Source organism: Oncorhynchus kisutch, linkage group LG23, assembly GCF_002021735.2.
Source record: "Oncorhynchus kisutch isolate 150728-3 linkage group LG23, Okis_V2, whole genome shotgun sequence".
NCBI classification, from domain to species: Eukaryota; Metazoa; Chordata; class Actinopteri; order Salmoniformes; family Salmonidae; genus Oncorhynchus; species Oncorhynchus kisutch.
In genome coordinates this window covers 729,375-748,112 of record NC_034196.2, presented here as the reverse complement: position 1 = coordinate 748,112, position 18,738 = coordinate 729,375, and the positions used below count along the sequence as shown (strand labels likewise).

General features: G+C 43.9%; 1 protein-coding gene across 1 annotated transcript in view; it reads left to right on the top strand.

The window, feature by feature from the left end:
• Positions 1-301: 301 nt before the first annotated feature.
• The window catches only part of LOC109882970 (neurogenic locus notch homolog protein 1), a 70,626-nt gene continuing 52,189 nt past the window's right edge, over positions 302-18,738 (top strand). The window contains exons 1-3 of the mRNA XM_020475043.2: positions 302-643; positions 2,416-2,497; positions 14,591-14,853. Of these exons, the coding sequence (XP_020330632.1) occupies positions 586-643; positions 2,416-2,497; positions 14,591-14,853 (403 nt within the window). The 5' untranslated portion in view covers positions 302-585. The remainder of the gene's footprint in view (positions 644-2,415; positions 2,498-14,590; positions 14,854-18,738) is intronic.

The following is an 18,738-nucleotide window of genomic DNA, read 5'->3' as shown; positions in this document are numbered from 1 at the left end:
ACATAGACAAGGCATGTGTAGGAAAGGGGTGCATATCCCAAATTTGAATAGGGCCAAACTGCATTACATTCAAACAAATACAAACGTATTAACAGGACATGATACAGCAACAAGATACAACGTGTATTATGCGGGCTACATTCACAAATGGGGGGAAGGTGTTTCCTTTTCAATGTATTATTGTACACATTTCATTACACGTACTGTATATACATACAGTATCTGCTAATTTGACAATGACAGTGAAACCATATCGAATGAGTTGACTTGATAGGCAGCCGTTGGTCTACCTGAGTGAAGGGTAACCCCCATTGCCTGAGGATATTGGGCTGGGGAGGAGGAACTTTCAGAGTTGCGCGATAGACTGCTCTTCATTCCGAACTCAGAAGCGTTTGCGTCGACATCTCACGAATTGAGTTCTCACGGAGACTATTCTCTCCGGAGTGTCTCGTCTGGCAGTCCAATTTATTTATTTACAAAGGATATTTATTTAAAACAATTTAACCACGTCTGCAGCTAACGACACTGTGGATCTATGCAAATCGTAGGAATTGTAGGGCTTTTTTGAAGTTGAAGAGAGGAGGAATGTATCGTTTCTTTGTGAAACTAACGTTTCTTATTCCAGTCATCGTCATAACACAAGGTAAAGTGCCTGGAAAAAAGCTACTGTAAAGTTATTTCTCCTAAGGATTTAAACAATTTGAGACTGAATGTTGTAATTCAAATCAATATTATTAAGTTGAGTTGAATGACTGTTACGTTGAGTTTGATTTTGTTGAGTGCTGCAAGATCACTATTCGTTCATTTCAGTAAATGAGGCTTTAATGTTTGGAAAATAGGCTATTGGTGCTCTGCCTCTGTAGTCTACGGGTGTGAAGTGGTACTTAATATGATTTAGAAGTCTTGTTGGCTATTTGATCTGCTTTATTACGGATCTCTGATCTTCTGCGTCTTTCTAAGTGCGAACAAATCATGGGAACTCATCCCTCTGTGCCTTGGCACATCGGTCTTACACACTTCACAACTCAAAGTGATGACGATAACTTAAACTGTATAGACTCTTGACTAGTAGACTTCAGCATATTTGCAATGTAAAACACTAAGCATGTGGGCTATTGTTGATGTGTGACCTTTGTTAATATTCTTTTTTAAACGTGTACTTGATTTCGTCTCGTTAGACTATATCTAGATTTAAAATGAGATCCATTTTGTTTTATTTCACATGAAGTAGGCTAAGGTTAGCCTAGGCCTGACTAAACTTGATTTCGTCTGTGGAGCGATAGTTTCGTGGTAGGCTATGTATGGAAGGCGTGTGTTGCGGGGGGCGTTGGTGAGAGGGTGTTATTCTCTCTCTATGGGAGAGCGTGTCAGTCCCGTAGGAGGTGGGGGTTGCTGGCTTGTTTTATGGCTCGTGCGGGACTGTGATTTCTTTTGTTCACACGTCTGAGCTCAGCAGCTGTTGCGCTTTCCGCGCAAAGTTAGCCTTGAGAGCTGTTAATGGGTACTATGGATCTCCAATGTCATCTGGGCTTGATGTGCCCAGACGGTAATACACTCGTGTCCCCCGGCGACTGGTTCGTGCATAAAACATTCTCCATTCAGGCTGCTAAAGGCTTTGATTTCCTCCTTAACTCGATTCAATGGCAAGAACGCGGGAAAATAACTGGGAAAATATGCATACTTTCTTTATGAAACACAATTTTCCACCACCATGCTAGAGTGGCTAATGCCTAGGAATGCTAGTCACGGATGTTGCGTATCGCGTTCAGTCAATCTGGTTGCAGCAGTCTATTGTTTACCCCTGGCTGATGCTGCGTTCAAAGCAACTGGGAACTCGGAAATGTACGCCACCCGACTTTAGTGGGTCCAAATCAAGTCGAAACTCGAGGGAAACGAGTTCTGACTGGGAAAAATTGTATTTGAACGCCACCAACAAAAAAGCATGCCACCTGCTGGAGGGAGACAGATATGGCTTTGGCAATGTAAACATTTTTCCCATGCCTTTAAAGCCCCTTAAATTGAATTGGCAGATTTTTGGATGAGTTTGGCTTCTCTCTTCCTCTTTGATGTGGGGGCAACATCAGGAAGTAGTATTAGCCCCCACCATGCATGCTGCTAGCCTCGCCGGCCAACAAGTAGTCTAGACCTACATTGTCCCCCAAACCACAGCTTGCACACAACATGATTAGTTTCAAAGCACACATCTCAGTTGGCATTTAGCAAAAATGGTTATCGTGCAAGTGTTCTTAATGTGAATGGACTTTTAAAGTTCCACTTTCTGCAGCCTATGTCTTACGGTAAAATAACATTTTTACAGTGGGCCTATTAATGACTGAATTTAATGTGTTTTTGTGTGAATGACTGTTTTTGTGAGAGTGTTATTGTTGCTCCTTTATAACAGATTTTTCTCTACAGGTCTAAGATGCTCTCTAACTACTGAATCATGTCTGAATGGAGGGAGGTGTGAGGCCTCCTCTGACAGAAATGGAGAATGCAGGTAAATAGTCCACAGTCCACATATTGACAACACTTGGCTGAATGGCTTTTCTTGTTTGATATCAACCTCAGAACTTTTTCCCCAATACCAGTTATTACAACTGTGATCAGGATTTTGAGTTTGGGTGTTTCTAAGCACAGGAGTTCAACGTTGGGCTAGGTTATTGGAACGCTGAAGTTATCCGTGGGTATTTTGTAAGGTGCATGGTGCAGTGTTAGGGGTATAGTAAGGTTTTGATAATAGTGTGTGGTACTAGACATATTAGAGTGTTCTTTGGTAGGCTATAGAGGCAAGAGGCCTTGTGTTTCCCCTCATTCCAGCCTTTGAGAGGCAACTCTGCTCAGCAACCAGAGGCCCTCAACTTTCCTCTGAGCAAGGTCCTTCCTGTAGCCGCAGAGCCCTGCGCGTCTGCACTCCAAAAGAAAAGACTGAAAGAGAAGTGCCCCCCGCCCCCCCACGCTTATGAATGCAGGACACTTCCCCGGCGGCGTGAGGGACGCGTCCCAGTCCTAAATCCTGTTTTTCTGCTCTTTCATGGGGCGACAGCTGGGGATCGCCTGCCGCCCGGTGACCATTGTCCCTTAGTCAGAGCAATGCTGTGTGACTAATCAGAGTGGGGCTTCCCAAGAACGCTACAACTACCAACCCCCCCCCAAAAAAACCGCCACAACACACCCTAAAACTCTTGCCGTACCCCGTTCGAGGGCTCTTCTCCTGATTTCTGAATAGGCATTCTTCCCCCTTATGAACTCCAGTAGAGGGCCAGATGGCGCTGAAATGTAATTGGATTGGATGTTATTGGTGGAGTGAATTTAATTGGAGTAAACTGAAGAAATTTGAAAGCAAACAAGTGGGAGTGAGTGGAGCAGATGAGGGCTCTCTAGCCTGGGCCTGATGCTGGTGCAGGGATGGGCAGTATATGTTACAAAATATTGTGTATTTATATACTGACTATTTTTACATTTGAATTTAAAGACCTTCTGTAAAAACAAATATACAAATGACCCGTGTTCATCCCTGAAAATATTTTTATCACCATGGTGCTGGTGGTCTCTGAAGGAGTTCAGTGGTGGGTGTGGCCTGATGGCATTTGGGGAAGGCCCCACTCTGGGGACAGGGAACCTATGCTAGCCCGTGGGCCACAACTCAATTACATCTGAGTTAGAAGTGCCTTTTGTTAAGTAAGTCAGGTGTTAAATTAGATTAAAATGAGACTGGATTGCCAGCACAGGATAGGGGCATCTAGTGCCTCATCAGATAGACATGCGGATGTCTCTGTCCACTCTGGGGACAGGGAACCTATGCCAGCATAGGATAGGGGCATCTAGTGCCTCATCAGATAGACATGCGGATGTCTCTGTCCACTCTGGGGACAGGGAACCTATGCCAGCATAGGATAGGGGCATCTAGTGCCTCATCAGATAGACATGCGGATGTCTCTGTCCACTCTGGGGACAGGGAACCTATGCCAGCATAGGATAGGGGCATCTAGTGCCTCATCAGATAGACATGCAGATGTCTCTGTACACTCTGGGGACAGGGAACCTATGGGGCATCTAGTGCCTCATCAGATAGACATGCGGATGTCTCTGTCCACTCTGGGGACAGGGAACCTATGGGGCATCTAGTGCCTCATCAGATAGACATGCGGATGTCTCTGTCCACTCTGGGGACAGGGAACCTATGCCAGCATAGGATAGGGGCATCTAGTGCCTCATCAGATAGACATGCGGATGTCTCTGTCCACTCTGGGGACAGGGAACCTATGCCAGCATAGGATAGGGGCATCTAGTGCCTCATCAGATAGACATGCAGATGTCTCTGTCCACTCTGGGGACAGGGAACCTATGGGGCATCTAGTGCCTCATCAGATAGACATGCGGATGTCTCTGTCCACTCTGGGGACAGGGAACCTATGGGGCATCTAGTGCCTCATCAGATAGACATGCGGATGTCTCTGTCCACTCTGGGGACAGGGAACCTATCTAGTGCCTCATCAGATAGACATGCGGATGTCTCTGTCCACTCTGGGGACAGGGAACCTATCTAGTGCCTCATCAGATAGACATGCGGATGTCTCTGTCCACTCTGGGGACAGGGAACCTATCTAGTGCCTCATCAGATAGACATGCGGATGTCTCTGTCCACTCTCTTCTTAAGCTGCATTTACAGGCAGCCCAATTCTGCCTGTCAAAACGCAGTCTTAGTCTTCCTCTTATTCATCATGTATCTCTCTCTTCCTCACCAAGCCAAAACAACCATCAATCATACTCGACATTTAGGTGTGTCAGTGTCAATATCCAGGGGTCAGAGTGGAGCGTCACTGGGAAGGATCTGGGAGGGTATTGATTATCAAGCTCATGTTTATTTATTAAGTTTATTATTCACACGCACACATCTCGTTCCACCTCAAAAAACGCAAGAGGATTTCGACCCTCAATCTCAGATTGTTCTGAATTGGGATGACTAGATGGTGCTGTTTATAATTTTTAACTACAGAAATGTTTTCTGAACAACATGGTGGGTTTTATGGTTTGCTGAAATGACATGGAATGACCCCCAACTGTTTATGTGGAATTACCTTAGGTAGCTAGATTGTCTTGGGAAAAGTGTGCCCAAGTTTCAGTGTGTGGTTTGATTGATGTGATGGTGCGGAGTTCCATCAGAGGAGGGCGGGTGTCAGCAGCAGAAATGTCAAAGAGCATTTAGCACATCATCTGATCACCCTTTTACTTATTTTGAGGAATTTACAAATGATTCATGTCATTCTAGATGAGTGATCCAGAGATTGGGCCCATGCCACAGATGGCAGTTATGGTGAGGTGGAGTTTGATTCAAATATACTGGGATAGATTTCAGTCATACTCTGTCAGAGACCTGACAGGTCAAAGGTTTAGAGAGTTAGAATGGACCATGATAGGGGCTTAGCCTGGTCCAGATAAGCATACTTTAGTTCAGCTAACTGCTCAGATAAATTAATAGAACATATTAAGAGGACTGGCCACCCCTCATAGCCTGGTTCCTCTCTAGGTTTCTTCCTAGGTATTGGCCTTTCTAGGGAGTTTTTCCTAGCCACTGTGCTTCTACACCTGCATTGCTTGCTGTTTGGGGTTTTAGGCTGGGTTTCTGTACAGCACTTTGAGATATCAGCTGATGTACGAAGGGCTATATAAATAAATTTGATTTGATATTCCCATTCAAGTCAATGTTTTATGATGGACCAACTGGTGGAAAAATTCTATATAGGTTGGTTTAGAGGACCAAGCTAAAATGCATCTGGATCAAACTATTAGGGATTAGGTTTGGGTTTAGAACAGGACATGGTTTTACTGACTTGTTTACGCTGCTCCTTCCTGCAGGATTGCCTCACCTCCTCGAAAACAGGAAGTACTTTTTTGGGGGGGTGGGGGGGTCGCCCATGTATTCTGTCCTCTACCTCAGGTTCCAAGAATAGCTCACCTTAACGCTCACCTTATGGCTTCACATCCTTCCCTCCACTTGCATCTATATTAGTTTGGTCTGAGGGAGTTTTGTCTGACAAGGACAAAACCTTTTTAATGCTCGTAATTGCCTATAAATAGTCAGTGAAACGGCCCTAATTAATATTCATCCATACTGACTGCATAACGACAATGACGGCAAATCCCAACAGGAAGGCTAAAAAAAGAAATGGAAGTTCTTGTAGGGGAGGTTGAAGCAAGACAAAATATATTGTTTGATGGGCACAGTGTGGGCATTAGAGTGGCAGCATGTGGCGACGCTATGAATGCTGCTGGCTCAGAAGGTCGGACCCTCTCAGAAATAAAGAAAGAAGTGGTCTGACTTAAAAATGGAGGCCAAAAGGCGCATAGCCAGACAGTGTTTGTGCCACGGGTGGGGGAAAGGGGACACTGGAGCTCAACCCCCTTGATGAGCAACTTGCCGGTATTATAGGGGAATCCCTTCTGAGTGGAGTAGTGATGGAGGGGGACACGGACATGCAGACGCACCGGGTGATCCAGGTATGTAATTAGTATTCCCTCGTTTGAAAAGAGTAAACCAAATGCATTCAAGTTGTTAAAAAAAATATTTAGACAAACAATTGTGATTTTTCTATTGAGTCGCTGCGTGTTCCAGCGGGGTCGGTGGTGCTGCAGGAGCTGGGTGCACCCAGCCCTGCCGTCTCCACTGCACCTCATGCGTCACAACCCTCCAACCGGCCGTGTCCTCACAGATGCAGTCCTGCAAACGCAAAGAGACACCATCGACTCTATTAACAAGGTTGCCAAGGAGTTGAAGTGGGACAGGCGCGGCTTGGTTTCTGCGCATGCTTTTCTGTAAAGCTGGGCCCTCTACAGCATAGAGATCCAAGAGAACCGACTCATAAGCCACTCATCAGTGCCCAGAATTCTTTCCATTTGCCAAAGCAGCCATTGTGCAACAGTACACATTGTAATTGCAATGTGCAATGCAATGTAAACGCGAATCTGACCATCACCCCTGGTGAGACAAAACCGGGACTCGTCAGTGATGAACACTTTTTGCCAGTCCTGTCTGGTCCAGCGACGGTGGGTTTGTGCCCATTGTTGCTGGTGATGTCTGGTGAGGACCTGCCTTACAACAGGCCTACAAGCCCTCAGTCCAGCCTCTCTGTCTATTGCGGACAGTCTGAGCACTGACGGAGGGATTGTTGATTCCTGGTGTAACTTGGGCAGTTGTTGTTGCCATCCGAACGTCACACCTGCGGGACAGGTACAGGATGTACCAATCCTGTGCAGGTGTTGTTACACGTGGTCTTCCACTGCGAGGACGACCAGATGTCCGTCCTGTCTCCATGTAGCAATTTATTGCCCCGGCCACATCTGCAGTCCTCATGCCTCCTTGCAGCATGCCTAAGGCACATTCATGCAGATGAGCAGGGACCCTGGGCATCTTTCTTTTTGTGTTTTTCAGAGTCAGTAGAAAGGCCTCTTTAGGGTCCTAAGTTTTCAGAACTGTGACTTTAATTGCCTACCTTCTGTAAGCTGTTAGTGTCTTAACAACAGTTCCACAGGTGCATGTTCATTCATTTATGGTTCATTGAACAAGCATGGGAAACAGTGTTTAAACCCTTTACAATGAAGTTATTTGGATTTTTACGAGTTATCTTTGAAAGACAGGGTGCGGAAAAAGGGACGTTTATTTTTTTGCTGAGTTTATTATGATGATATTTTTGTTAATTTTGTTCTTTGTCATGGGGTATTTCAACTGTTCATGCATGCACAAATTATTGAGGCAAGCTGAAGTCTATGCACCTTCATTGGTCAACAGTAGGGGTTCTTCAATGAAGGTGTTTGCTGTCATTCAACTCGTTTTCATGCAAATCTTTCACTTGAGAAATACTGCACCAAACATCTTCGTTATATATAAAACTGCACGACTTAGATCGTAGACTTTTTTTTTAGGAATTGTATACTGGCTATGGCGTCTCAAGATGGACAAGCAGTACTATTGCTGCCTTTTCTCATATTTTAAGCGAAGGTCTATTAATTAAGGGAGTATCCGAAACCCCCTCTAAGATTGTTCAGAGGAACGCGTTTATCCTCTGCGATGCTCCTCCACGATTCAAGGAATGCTGCCTGCAATGTATGCGAATGCTGCTCTTCATTTGTCCTCCTATAGGATTACTCCGTGCTCTGGCAAAGCTCAACTCCTAGTTGAGGCTTAAGGCCATATCAGGAGCCGTCCGGTGCGGCCCAGGGTCAAGCGCCAAGCGTGTTGGCAGGTGTTGGTCTTTTATTGGCTTTTAAGTCTCAAGGGCCAGCACTCCTTTCACGACCCGAACCATTCCCAAGTGCTGAATTTCCATTGGAGATTTACCCCAAGTTTTACCCCGAGCTAGAGGTCTGGGCAGGATGGATTTCTTCATCCCGCCTGCACCTGCAGCTTTTCATACCTTCTGTCCGATGCCCACCCACTACCACAAGAACTGGTCCCAAACCCAATCGCAGTCACTAGTTAGCCATGGTCCCAGCAATTGTGTGCCCTATAGGCAATATCAAAATAGGTTAAATTATTCTCACATGGCCCATTTATATTAGGTTATTGCTGTGCTATATCAGCCAATAGGCTTGACGTAGTTTGAAGATGAGAGAGTGAAATCTTGCACTTTCTCTTGAGCTATTTTATAGCCTACCTTTTTGGAGTGGGGTGATTTTCAGACCGAGACAAATATAGGTGATCAATATGTATTTCTAGACAATGCAGTAAACTATGTCCTAATCATATTGAGGAAGTTAATTTAATTGGAAAGATAGCTGCCCCATGCTCTCCGTCCATGCATAAGGTATAGAATACAATTAGAAAAAATACCACACGCAGCTATTCACTCACATGGCTACTAAATTTAAAGCAGCAAGAATGATGAGAGTGGACATTTGCACTTTCTCTTGACCTACATTTACATGTAGGATATAGCCTACCTTTTAGAAGGACGATTTGGCAGAGGGAGACAAATAAATGGTAATCAATATTAAAGAAAATTAAAAGGACGCTCGCTCAAAATGGTTATATAATATAATGCTTATTCTACGCCCCATCGTCAGTGATTGGTCTACAGTACTACTCCCAGTAGCACATTTACTCAGTACTGGTGCCCGTCGTGCCTCGTTATTGTTTCCATTTTTCCTTTTGTTTAACAAATGTTTCTTACTTACTTTTTAAAAACTCTGCATTGTTGGTTAAGGGCTCGTATGTAAGCATTACACCTGTTGTATTCGGCGCATGTTTTTTTATTTTACCAGGTAACTTTACTGAACGCGTTCTCTTTTATTTACCTTTATTTAACTAGGCAAGAACAAATTCTTATTTACAATGATGGCCTCGGAACATTGGGTTAACTGCCTTGTTCAGGGGCAGAACGACAGAGTTTTACCTTGTTAGCTCAGGGATTCAAACTAGCAACCTTTCGGTTACTGGCCCAACGCTCTTACCACTAGGCTACCTGCCGACCCATTTATAGCAACAACCGGTGGAATATAGGGGGAAGGAATGAGCCAATTGTAAGCTGGGGATGAATAGGTGACCACATGAGGGCCAGATTGGGACATCAGGGTTTACACCCCTACTATAAGTGCAATGGGATCTTTAGTGAACACAGAGAGTCAGGACACCTGTTTAACACCCTACACAGGGCAATGTTATGTCCCCAATCACTGCCCTGGGGTATTGGGATATTTTTTTAGACCAGAGGAAGGGTGCCTCTAACTGGCCCTTTAACACCACTTCCAGCAGCATCTGGTCTCCTAACCAGGACCAACTCTGCTTAGCTTCAGAAGCAAGCCAGCAGTGGGATGCAGGGTGGTATGCTGCTGGTAAATGTGACAAAAAAAATTTTATTTGAAGACTAACATAATGCTGAAAGGGCAGTAAAATATGAGCAGAGGGTTAATTAAGTAAGAAAGGGGGTGGTGGTGAGGAGAGGTAAAGGACGGAGTTTACCTGAGCAGTGGCAACAAACAGCAGGAAGGTACAAGTGTCACACTTCTTCATGCACGGACATGTACTTTTATTTAATTTAACTAGGCATACACACCAGAATGTTTTTTATCCGCGCTACAGACTGCTATATCGGACTAAAGGACTAAAGGACTAGTAAAGACTAGTAAAGGCCCAGTGCACTACGTTGTGTAAAGGTGGGAGTTGGGGGCTGTTTTTGTGTAGGAGGCTAAAGTCACTCTCAGTGGCAGATGGCAGATCAGGCCCCATAGGGGGAGGGGAGTAGAGGGGGCTGGCCCAAAGTCACAAATGTGTTTGGGGTCAGGGGTCAGGGAAGCATCTGCTCTGGCCCTGAGGGGACATTGCATTGCTGGGAAAGACCTGTTGCTGGGGTCTGTTGCTGAGGCCTGATGGTTTTACAGCGTGGGGGGGACTGACTTTAGGACAAAGAAGATCCATTACAGTGAGGGGATGGGGAACACGCATAGGCAGACACGCGCACACACAGACTCCACCTCTGTCTTTCTCTTTCTTTGTTTCTTTGTCTATTTCGCACAAACACAACTCTCTCCAAACATATAGTAGCAATTGTAGTGTGAACAAGCCCCTGACACGACCAAAAAATGTATCCTGCATGACTTATTGAGTTTTTTTGTTTACTTATCATGTTACCTCATCCCCATATTATTGCCACTATGGCCTATTTATTGCCTTTACCTCCCTAATCTTACTACATTTGCACACACTGTATATAGGTTTTTTCTATTATGTTGTTGACTGTACATTTGTTTATCCCATGTGTAACTGTTTGTGTCGCACTGCTTTGCTTTATCTTGGCCAGGTCGCAGTTGCAAATGAGAACTTGTTCTCAACTGGCCTACCTGGTTAAATAAAGGTGTTCTCAACTGGCCTACCTGGTTAAATAAAGGTGTTCTCAACTGGCCTACCTGGTTAAATAAAGGTGGAAAAAAAAAAAAAAAGCTGTGGAAACGGAAGTCTGCATGGGAGGCAAAGAAAGACACAGTTTTGCCAATTGCCTCTGGCTGGACCCCTGGGAAGGGTAGAGCGGTTGGCCTCACCTCCGGTCCTCATATCGTAGTGAGTCAACCACAGAGTCTCCCAACAGGCACGTGTGAGGTCTGAGACGAGCTCTGTAGAAATTACACATATAGGAGAGTTGTAAGAAGGTTCAGAGAGAGTCAGCCCTGTTTTTTAATGTATATATGTAACCGCTATTTAACTAGGCAAGTCAGTTAAGAACAAATTCTTATTTATAATGGCGGCCTACCGGGGAACAGTGGGTTAACTGCCTTGTTCAGAATGACAGCTGACCTTGTCAGCTCGGGTATTCAATTACTGGCACAACGCTCTAACCACTAGGCAACCTGCCGCCCCATATGAATTGACAAAGCCATCAATCATGTTACACCATCTATTCCTATGTGACGACTCAATAGCGCTTTGAATCCAAATGAAGTTGGTTAATTAAGATGGCGTCGCATGGAAACATAACATGCGCAGTTGGAGGTACTCCAGGGTGTGACGTTGCAGGCTAGATCAGTGCTGCCCCCTCTCATTGAGTAACTCCAGTTGAAGGCATAATGGGCTACTGCAGGCTGCTATTAGCAACTAAATTATTCTTAACGTCATCTGTTTTAAAAATCACACACAATCTGTTCAATGATATATCTGGTGTATTACAAGCAATTATTGGTCCCATGATTGTCTTTTTGTTTTTTACACGAAGATTCATCATTTTTCCATTCACTATAATGGTGGATGCTGTTTTCTGCTAACAATGCCAACAGTACCGCGGTCGGCCTTGAACTTCCGTGGCTTAAATGAGAGGGGCAGTCGTACTCCCCTGGTTGTGAGAGAGTTCATGGGTCATCACTTTCATGGCAGTAAAGCTTATTTTGAATTTGAGAGGGAGAGAGAGGATTCACAAGTGAGAGTATTTCGAGAAAGTAAGCGATGGTGTTGCATGGTGTACCTAAACTTCAGTACTTTTGATACTATAACACAATAAAATGGTATTCGAATTTGTTACTTTCTGTTCTATAAAAAAAAAATTCGCACATTTTGGAAATCACCTAAATGTATTGAACTTATTTGAAAATGTAATTAATTTCCCCCCCAAGCCGGGAATGTAATGGCACGGGAATGCCCCTGACTGTGTGTCTACAAGCTTATCATAAGACATGTAATGGCACGGGAATGCCCCTGACTGTGTGTCTACAAGCTTATCATAAGACATGTAATGGCACGGGAATGCCCCTGACTGTGTGTCTACAAGCTTATCATAAGACATGTAATGGCACGGGAATGCCCCTGACTGTGTGTCTACAAGCTTATCATAAGACATGTAATGGCACGGGAATGCCCCTGACTGTGTGTCTACAAGCTTATCATAAGACATGTAATGGCACGGAAATGCCCCTGACTGTGTGTCTACAAGCTTATCATAAGACATGTAATGGCACGGGAATGCCCCTGACTGTGTGTCTACAAGCTTATCATAAGACATGTAATGGCACGGGAATGCCCCTGACTGTGTGTCTACAAGCTTATCATAAGACATGTATAAAACTAAAACTTTGTGTAGCCGTTAGCGATGCTAATGATAACCGTCTTAATGTAGTTGGATAGGCTAATCAAACAACAGTGCTAGCTGCATGAATTAAAGGGTACACACAAAAAAACTGGGGAAAATCTGTCATTGTCATGTTTTTTTATGTGGTTTTGGTATTGAGTATTATGATACTAAACCTAGTGAAAATTCTGTTAACGTGACAATACTAGGTGAAAGGGTGACTCCCGGTAAAGGTCATGTTTTTTAATGTAGCAACACGCACCTTTCGGTAACATGATACCCCCGCCGTTGCATGTGTTCCTAGACCCCCAAATAGCAACATTCAGAAGGGGACGATAGCAGAAATGTCCTTTTTGTCTTCCCATTTGTGGTAAAAGAAAAGAGGAATCATGTTGAAAACATCACCACTGTTAGCTCATTTCAAAGAAAAACAATTGCATATTTGAGTAATAGCTACATGTAATGAAAGTTTAAGTTAGTTTTACATGACTTTTTTTTGTGCCTGGCAGTTGGCTGCAGGCTACTCCTCTAGCAGCGTGCTAGCTAGCTGGCTAAAAACAGCACGCAAGCTCGCCTTTTAGCTTCCCACGTGAAATAATTAGATTTTATAATTAAATAATTATAATTAAATAATATGCTATGGCAAAAATGATTATACTTACCAGTGTAACCTACAACATTATCCCAGTTTTCATATAAGCTAAACATAGAATGTCATCATGTTTGGACACAGAGAAAAGCACATGGCTAGTAGCTGTTTTTACCATTTGAAAATAGCCTGGAATCGTGTAGTTATACTTCTAAACAAAATACCTTTTTGGGGTGAATTGTAATAATGTTGTTTGGCTTATTATTTGAGCAGTCCCAGAGATCATATTTGGTTATCAATACGTATCCTATAAAGATCAGATCAAGGAACCAAGCGAGTTTGGTGGTAAAATACAGCTTAATTGCCTACACAACACTGCCCCCACGGTTGTGCAAGGAATTATATGTTGCTTTTGTGCATACTGCAAGTAGACCTCCTTTCATGACAAAATGCATCCACTATCTAGAGGACAGCATCCCCCTCTAGAGGACAGAGAGGAGGGGGAGAGGGGGAGGAGGTGTGCCTAACAGCTGCCTTCATTAACATGCGCACCTGCTCCCTGTGGAGATTCTACGAGGCCAACAGATGCCCTCTCTGACATGCATAGACACACTTACACTCTCTATCTCTCTCCCTCTCACACACACACACACAGATTCTCGAGATCGCAGTCTAGATCTCTTAGTATAAACGTTAGATTATTACAGTGATGCCTAGTCAGACTAGTTTTCCCCTGCCAACCACATCTGCTGCCATGGTTTGGATGGGGGTGAGGGTCTTTCTGGGAATAAAGAGGGTGTCTCATGATGTAGTGTGTGTGTGGGGGGGGGGGGCAGTTGGACTAGGAGACTGTTGCTGTGTGTCTGTGGTGGGAGTGTGGAGGGGCACAGAGGGGCTTAGTAGCCTTAATGTGGTGCTCGGTATCTGGGCAGCTGGGCCGATCAGGGCCCCTTGATCTCTAGGGTCATGACGGGATGAGGGTGGACAGCCTGGGTTAGAAAAGGTAGCTGGAAACGGGCACAGCGAGACTGTCCCCAAATCCTGTTTTTGGTGGCATCTGTTCCAGCAGAGTGTGTTTTCAAAGTTCTGAGGGACATTTAATCCAGGAAGACACACTAAGAAAACAGCCCACCCTGGCCTGGCTCACACTCCATCCCTCCCTCCCTTGCAGGGCTCCGGTGGGCCTCTGCTGAGCAGGAAACTGATAGGGCCACTATCCACACCCATCCTCTTTCTTCCCTCCACTCCTGGCTCGTTAGTATCATGTGTTGATATAGCGTTTGGGGAGATACAATTCTATTGTACTGCATGAGAAACTGCAATGGAATTCCACCATATTCTATCCTCATTCTCTACATAAAAGAAGTGGTTACTCTGCTTTTATACCATTTGTGACCTTTTAGATTGCTGTCCACTTGTTTCGACCACCTCTGTCACTGGTCTCCTTTCTCTCCAGGTGTACAAGTGACTATGTGGGTAGCCGCTGCCAGTACTCCAACCCCTGCAACCCCTCGCCATGCCGCAACGGGGGCGAGTGCCGCGCCGTATCCCACGGCAACACTTTTGAGTTCCACTGCAAATGTCGACTGGGCTTCTCCGACCAGCTGTGCCTGACGCCTACCAACCATGCCTGCATGAGTTCGCCATGTCGCAATGGAGGGACTTGTGACCTGATCACGCTCTCCGACTACCGCTGCCGCTGCCCACCCGGATGGTCAGGTAAGATATTAAGATGTATATTTTTAAGGTAATTTCTGATTTTAGTGAATAGATACTGGGAGATGTTGACAGTAGGGAAAGATAGAGACGCTATATATACAAAAGTATATGGCTATTTCAGCCACCGCTGTTGCTGACGGGTGTATAACATCGTGCACATTTGTGCAATCTCCACAGACAAACATTGTCAGTAGACTGGCCTTACTTAAGGGCTTAGTGGCTTTCAACGTGGCACCATAATAGGATGACACATTTCCAACATATCAGTTCGTCAAATTTCTGCCCTGCTCGAGCTGCCCCAGTCAACTGTAAATGCTGTTATTGTGAAGTGGAAACGTCTAGCAGAAACAACGGCTCAGCCGCGAAGTAGTAGGCCACAGAACGGGACTGCTGAGTGCTGAAGCGCGTAAAAATCGTCTGTCCTCGGTTGCAACACTCACTACCGAGTTCCAAACTGCCTCTGGAAGCAACGTCAGCACAATAACTGTTCGTCGGGAAAGTCATAAAATGGGTTTCAATGGCCGAGCAGCCGCACACAAGCCTAAGATCCCCATGCGCAATGCCAAGCATCAGCTGGAGTGTTGTAAAGCTTGCCGCCATTGGACTCTGAAGCAGTGGAAACACGTTCTCTGGAGTGATAAAACACGCTTCACCATCTGGCAGTCTGCCGGAAAAATGTGGTTTTGGCAGATTCCAGGAAAACGCTACCTTCCCGACTGCGTAGTGCCAACTGTAAAGTTTGGTAGAGGAAGATTAATGTTCTGGGGCTCTTTTTCATGCTTCAGGCTAGGCCCCTTTGTTCCAGTGAAGGGAAATCTTAACGCCACAGCATACAATGACGTTCTTTAAGATTCTGTGCTTCAACTCTTTTTTTTTTTTTTGGCAACAGTTTCGGGAAGGCCCCCCTCCTGTTACAGCATGACAATTCCCCCTTGCGCAAAGCGAGATCCATACATAAATGGTTTGTCGAGATCAGAGTGGAAGAACTTGACTGGCCTGCATAGAGCTCTGACCCCAACCCCATCGAACACCTTTGGGATGAATTGGAACGCCGACTGCGAGCCAGGCCTAATCGCCCAACATGAATGCCTGACCTCACTAATGCTCTTGTGGCTGAATGGAAGCAAGTCCCCGCAGCCATGTTCCAACATCTAGTGGAAAGCCTTCCCAGAAGAGTGAAGGCTGTTATAGCAGCAATGTTCCAACATCTATAGTTTTGGCAAGTCGGTTAGGACATCTACTTTGTGCATGACACAAAGTCATTTTTCCAAAAATTGTTTACAGACAGATTATTTCACTTATAATTCACTGTATCACAATTTCAGTTGTTCAGAAGTTTACATACACTAAGTTGACTGTGTTAAACAGCTTGGAAAATTCCAGAAAATGATGTCATGGCTTCAGAAGCTTCTGATAGGCTAATTGACATCATTAGAGTCAATCGGAGGTTTACCTGGGTGTAGCCCTGCCTTCAAACTCAGTGCCTCTTTGCTTGACATCATTGGAAAATCTAAAGAAATCAGCCAAGAACTCAGAAAAATTGTAGACCTTCACAAGTCTGGTTCATCCTTGGGAGTAATTTCCAAACGCCTGAAGGTACCATGTTCATCGGTACAAACAATGGTACGCAAGTATAAACACCATGGGACCACGCAGCCATCATACCGCTCAGGAAGAAAACGCGTTCTGTCTCCTAGAGATGAACGTACTTTGGTGCGAAAAGTGCAAATTAATCCCAGAACAACAGCAAAGGACCTTGTGAAGACGCTGGAGGAAACCGGTACAAAAGTATCTATGTCCACAGTAAAAATTTGTCCTATATCGACATAACCTGAAAGGCCGCTCAGCAAGGGAGAAGTCACTGCTCCAAAATCGCCATTAAAAAAAGCCAGACTACGGTTTGCAACTGCACATGGGGACAAAGATCGTACTTTTTGGAGAAATGTCCCCTGGTCTGATGAAACAAAAATAGTAACAACTGTTTGGCCATCGTTATGTTTGGAGGAAAAAGGGGGTTGCTTGCAAGCCAAAGAGCACTATCCCAACCGTGAAGCACGGGGGTTGCAGCATCATGTTGTGGAGGTGCTTTGCTGCAGGATGGACTGGTACACTTCACAAAATAGATGGCATCATGAGGAACTAAAATGATGTGGATATATTGAAGCAACATCTCAAGACATCAGTTAAAGTTTGGTCGCAATTGGTCTTCCAAATGGACAATGACCCCAAGCATACTTCCAAAGTTGTGGCAAAATGGCTTTAGGACAACAAAGTCAAGGTATTGGAGTAGCCATCTCAAAGACCTGACCTCAACCCTATAGAAAATATGTGGGCAGAACTGAAAAAGCATGTGCGAGCAAGGAGGCCTACAAACCTGACTCAGTTACACCAGCTCTGTCAGGAGGAATGGGCCAAAATTCACCCAACTTATTGTGAGAAGCTTGTGGAAGGCTACCCGAAATGTTTGACCCAAGTTAAACAATTTATAGGCATTGCTACCAAATGTATGTCAACTTCTGACATTTCACATTCTTAAAATAGTGGTGATCCTAACTGACCTAAGACGGGGACTTTTTACTAGGATTAAATGTCAGGAATTGTGAAAAACTCAGTTTAAATGTATTTGGCTAAGGTGTATGTAAACCTCCGACTTCAACTGTATATATTTACAGGCCCATTTAATTTTGTTTGGCTTGCCATTCCAAATAAAATCAAAAATTGCTCATATAATCAAAAAACAAGTAGCTTGGTGTGTAGGCAAGGCCATAAGCAAGTAGGTGAACTAGGATATGACTAAGGAGGTCATCAGGGTGATTTTTAGATCACGTAGACAAGTATTTTCCTTTCCATGGTATCAAGATCTTATCTATTTAACTTTCTATTAAAATGTATTTTATTGAAATCATTTGTTTATTTTTGGCATTTGAACACAGGGTATTATTGGTAAACTACACGGTAATATAAAAGTTGTATATTTTAGTGATCCAATACGTAATAATAATATAGTACACTTATCATAAAAAAATATATATAGATCCTCTAAGGCTCTAATGCTTTTTAAAGAATCATCACAATGACACCTTTTTTGTTTTTAAGCCCTGGATTTCTAGCTCCTTGATATTATTGTTGGATCTGATTTGAATAGCTGACATTTCGATTGTCAAACAAATAGATATGCCGATAGTGGACAACCTTGTTTTAATACTTTCTGAGAAGTAGCCATTATTTACTATTTTACACCTAGGTTACTATACATAACTTTAACCCATTGAAATATTCCAGGCATTTATATATAAATTCCAGTCGTACTTTGTCAAAAGCCTTTTCAAAGTCAGCTGTGGTTTCACAGATTTTTCATAGTATTCTATTGTTTCCAGTACTTGTCTTATATTATCTCCAATGTATCGTAAAAAACCTGTCTGATTAGGATGAATAATATCGGACAAAACCTTATTTATTCTATGTCCATTTTGCTAGAATTTTTGCATCACAACACTGAAGTGTAAGGGGCCTCCAATTTATTTTACGGACTGGAACTTTATATTTAAACTCTTGGGCCCTGTTTCAGTAATAATGAAATCAGACTTTCTTGTTGACTGTCTGATAATCTACCATTTTTATAGGACTGGTTAAAACATGCTGATAGCGGTGCTCTGAGTACATCAAAAAAGGTTTGGTATACCTCAACTGCCTAGAAGACCAGCATCCCGGAGTCTGCTCTTCACTGTTGATGATGAGACTGGTGTTTTCGCGGGTACTATTTAATGAATCTGCCATTTGTTGAATGAGTTTCCTGTAAACAAAATATATTATATTCCTTCTCTTTAATTAAGCTAGGTAATGATAATCTTTTCTTATTTTCTGCTAAGCCATTACAATTATAAA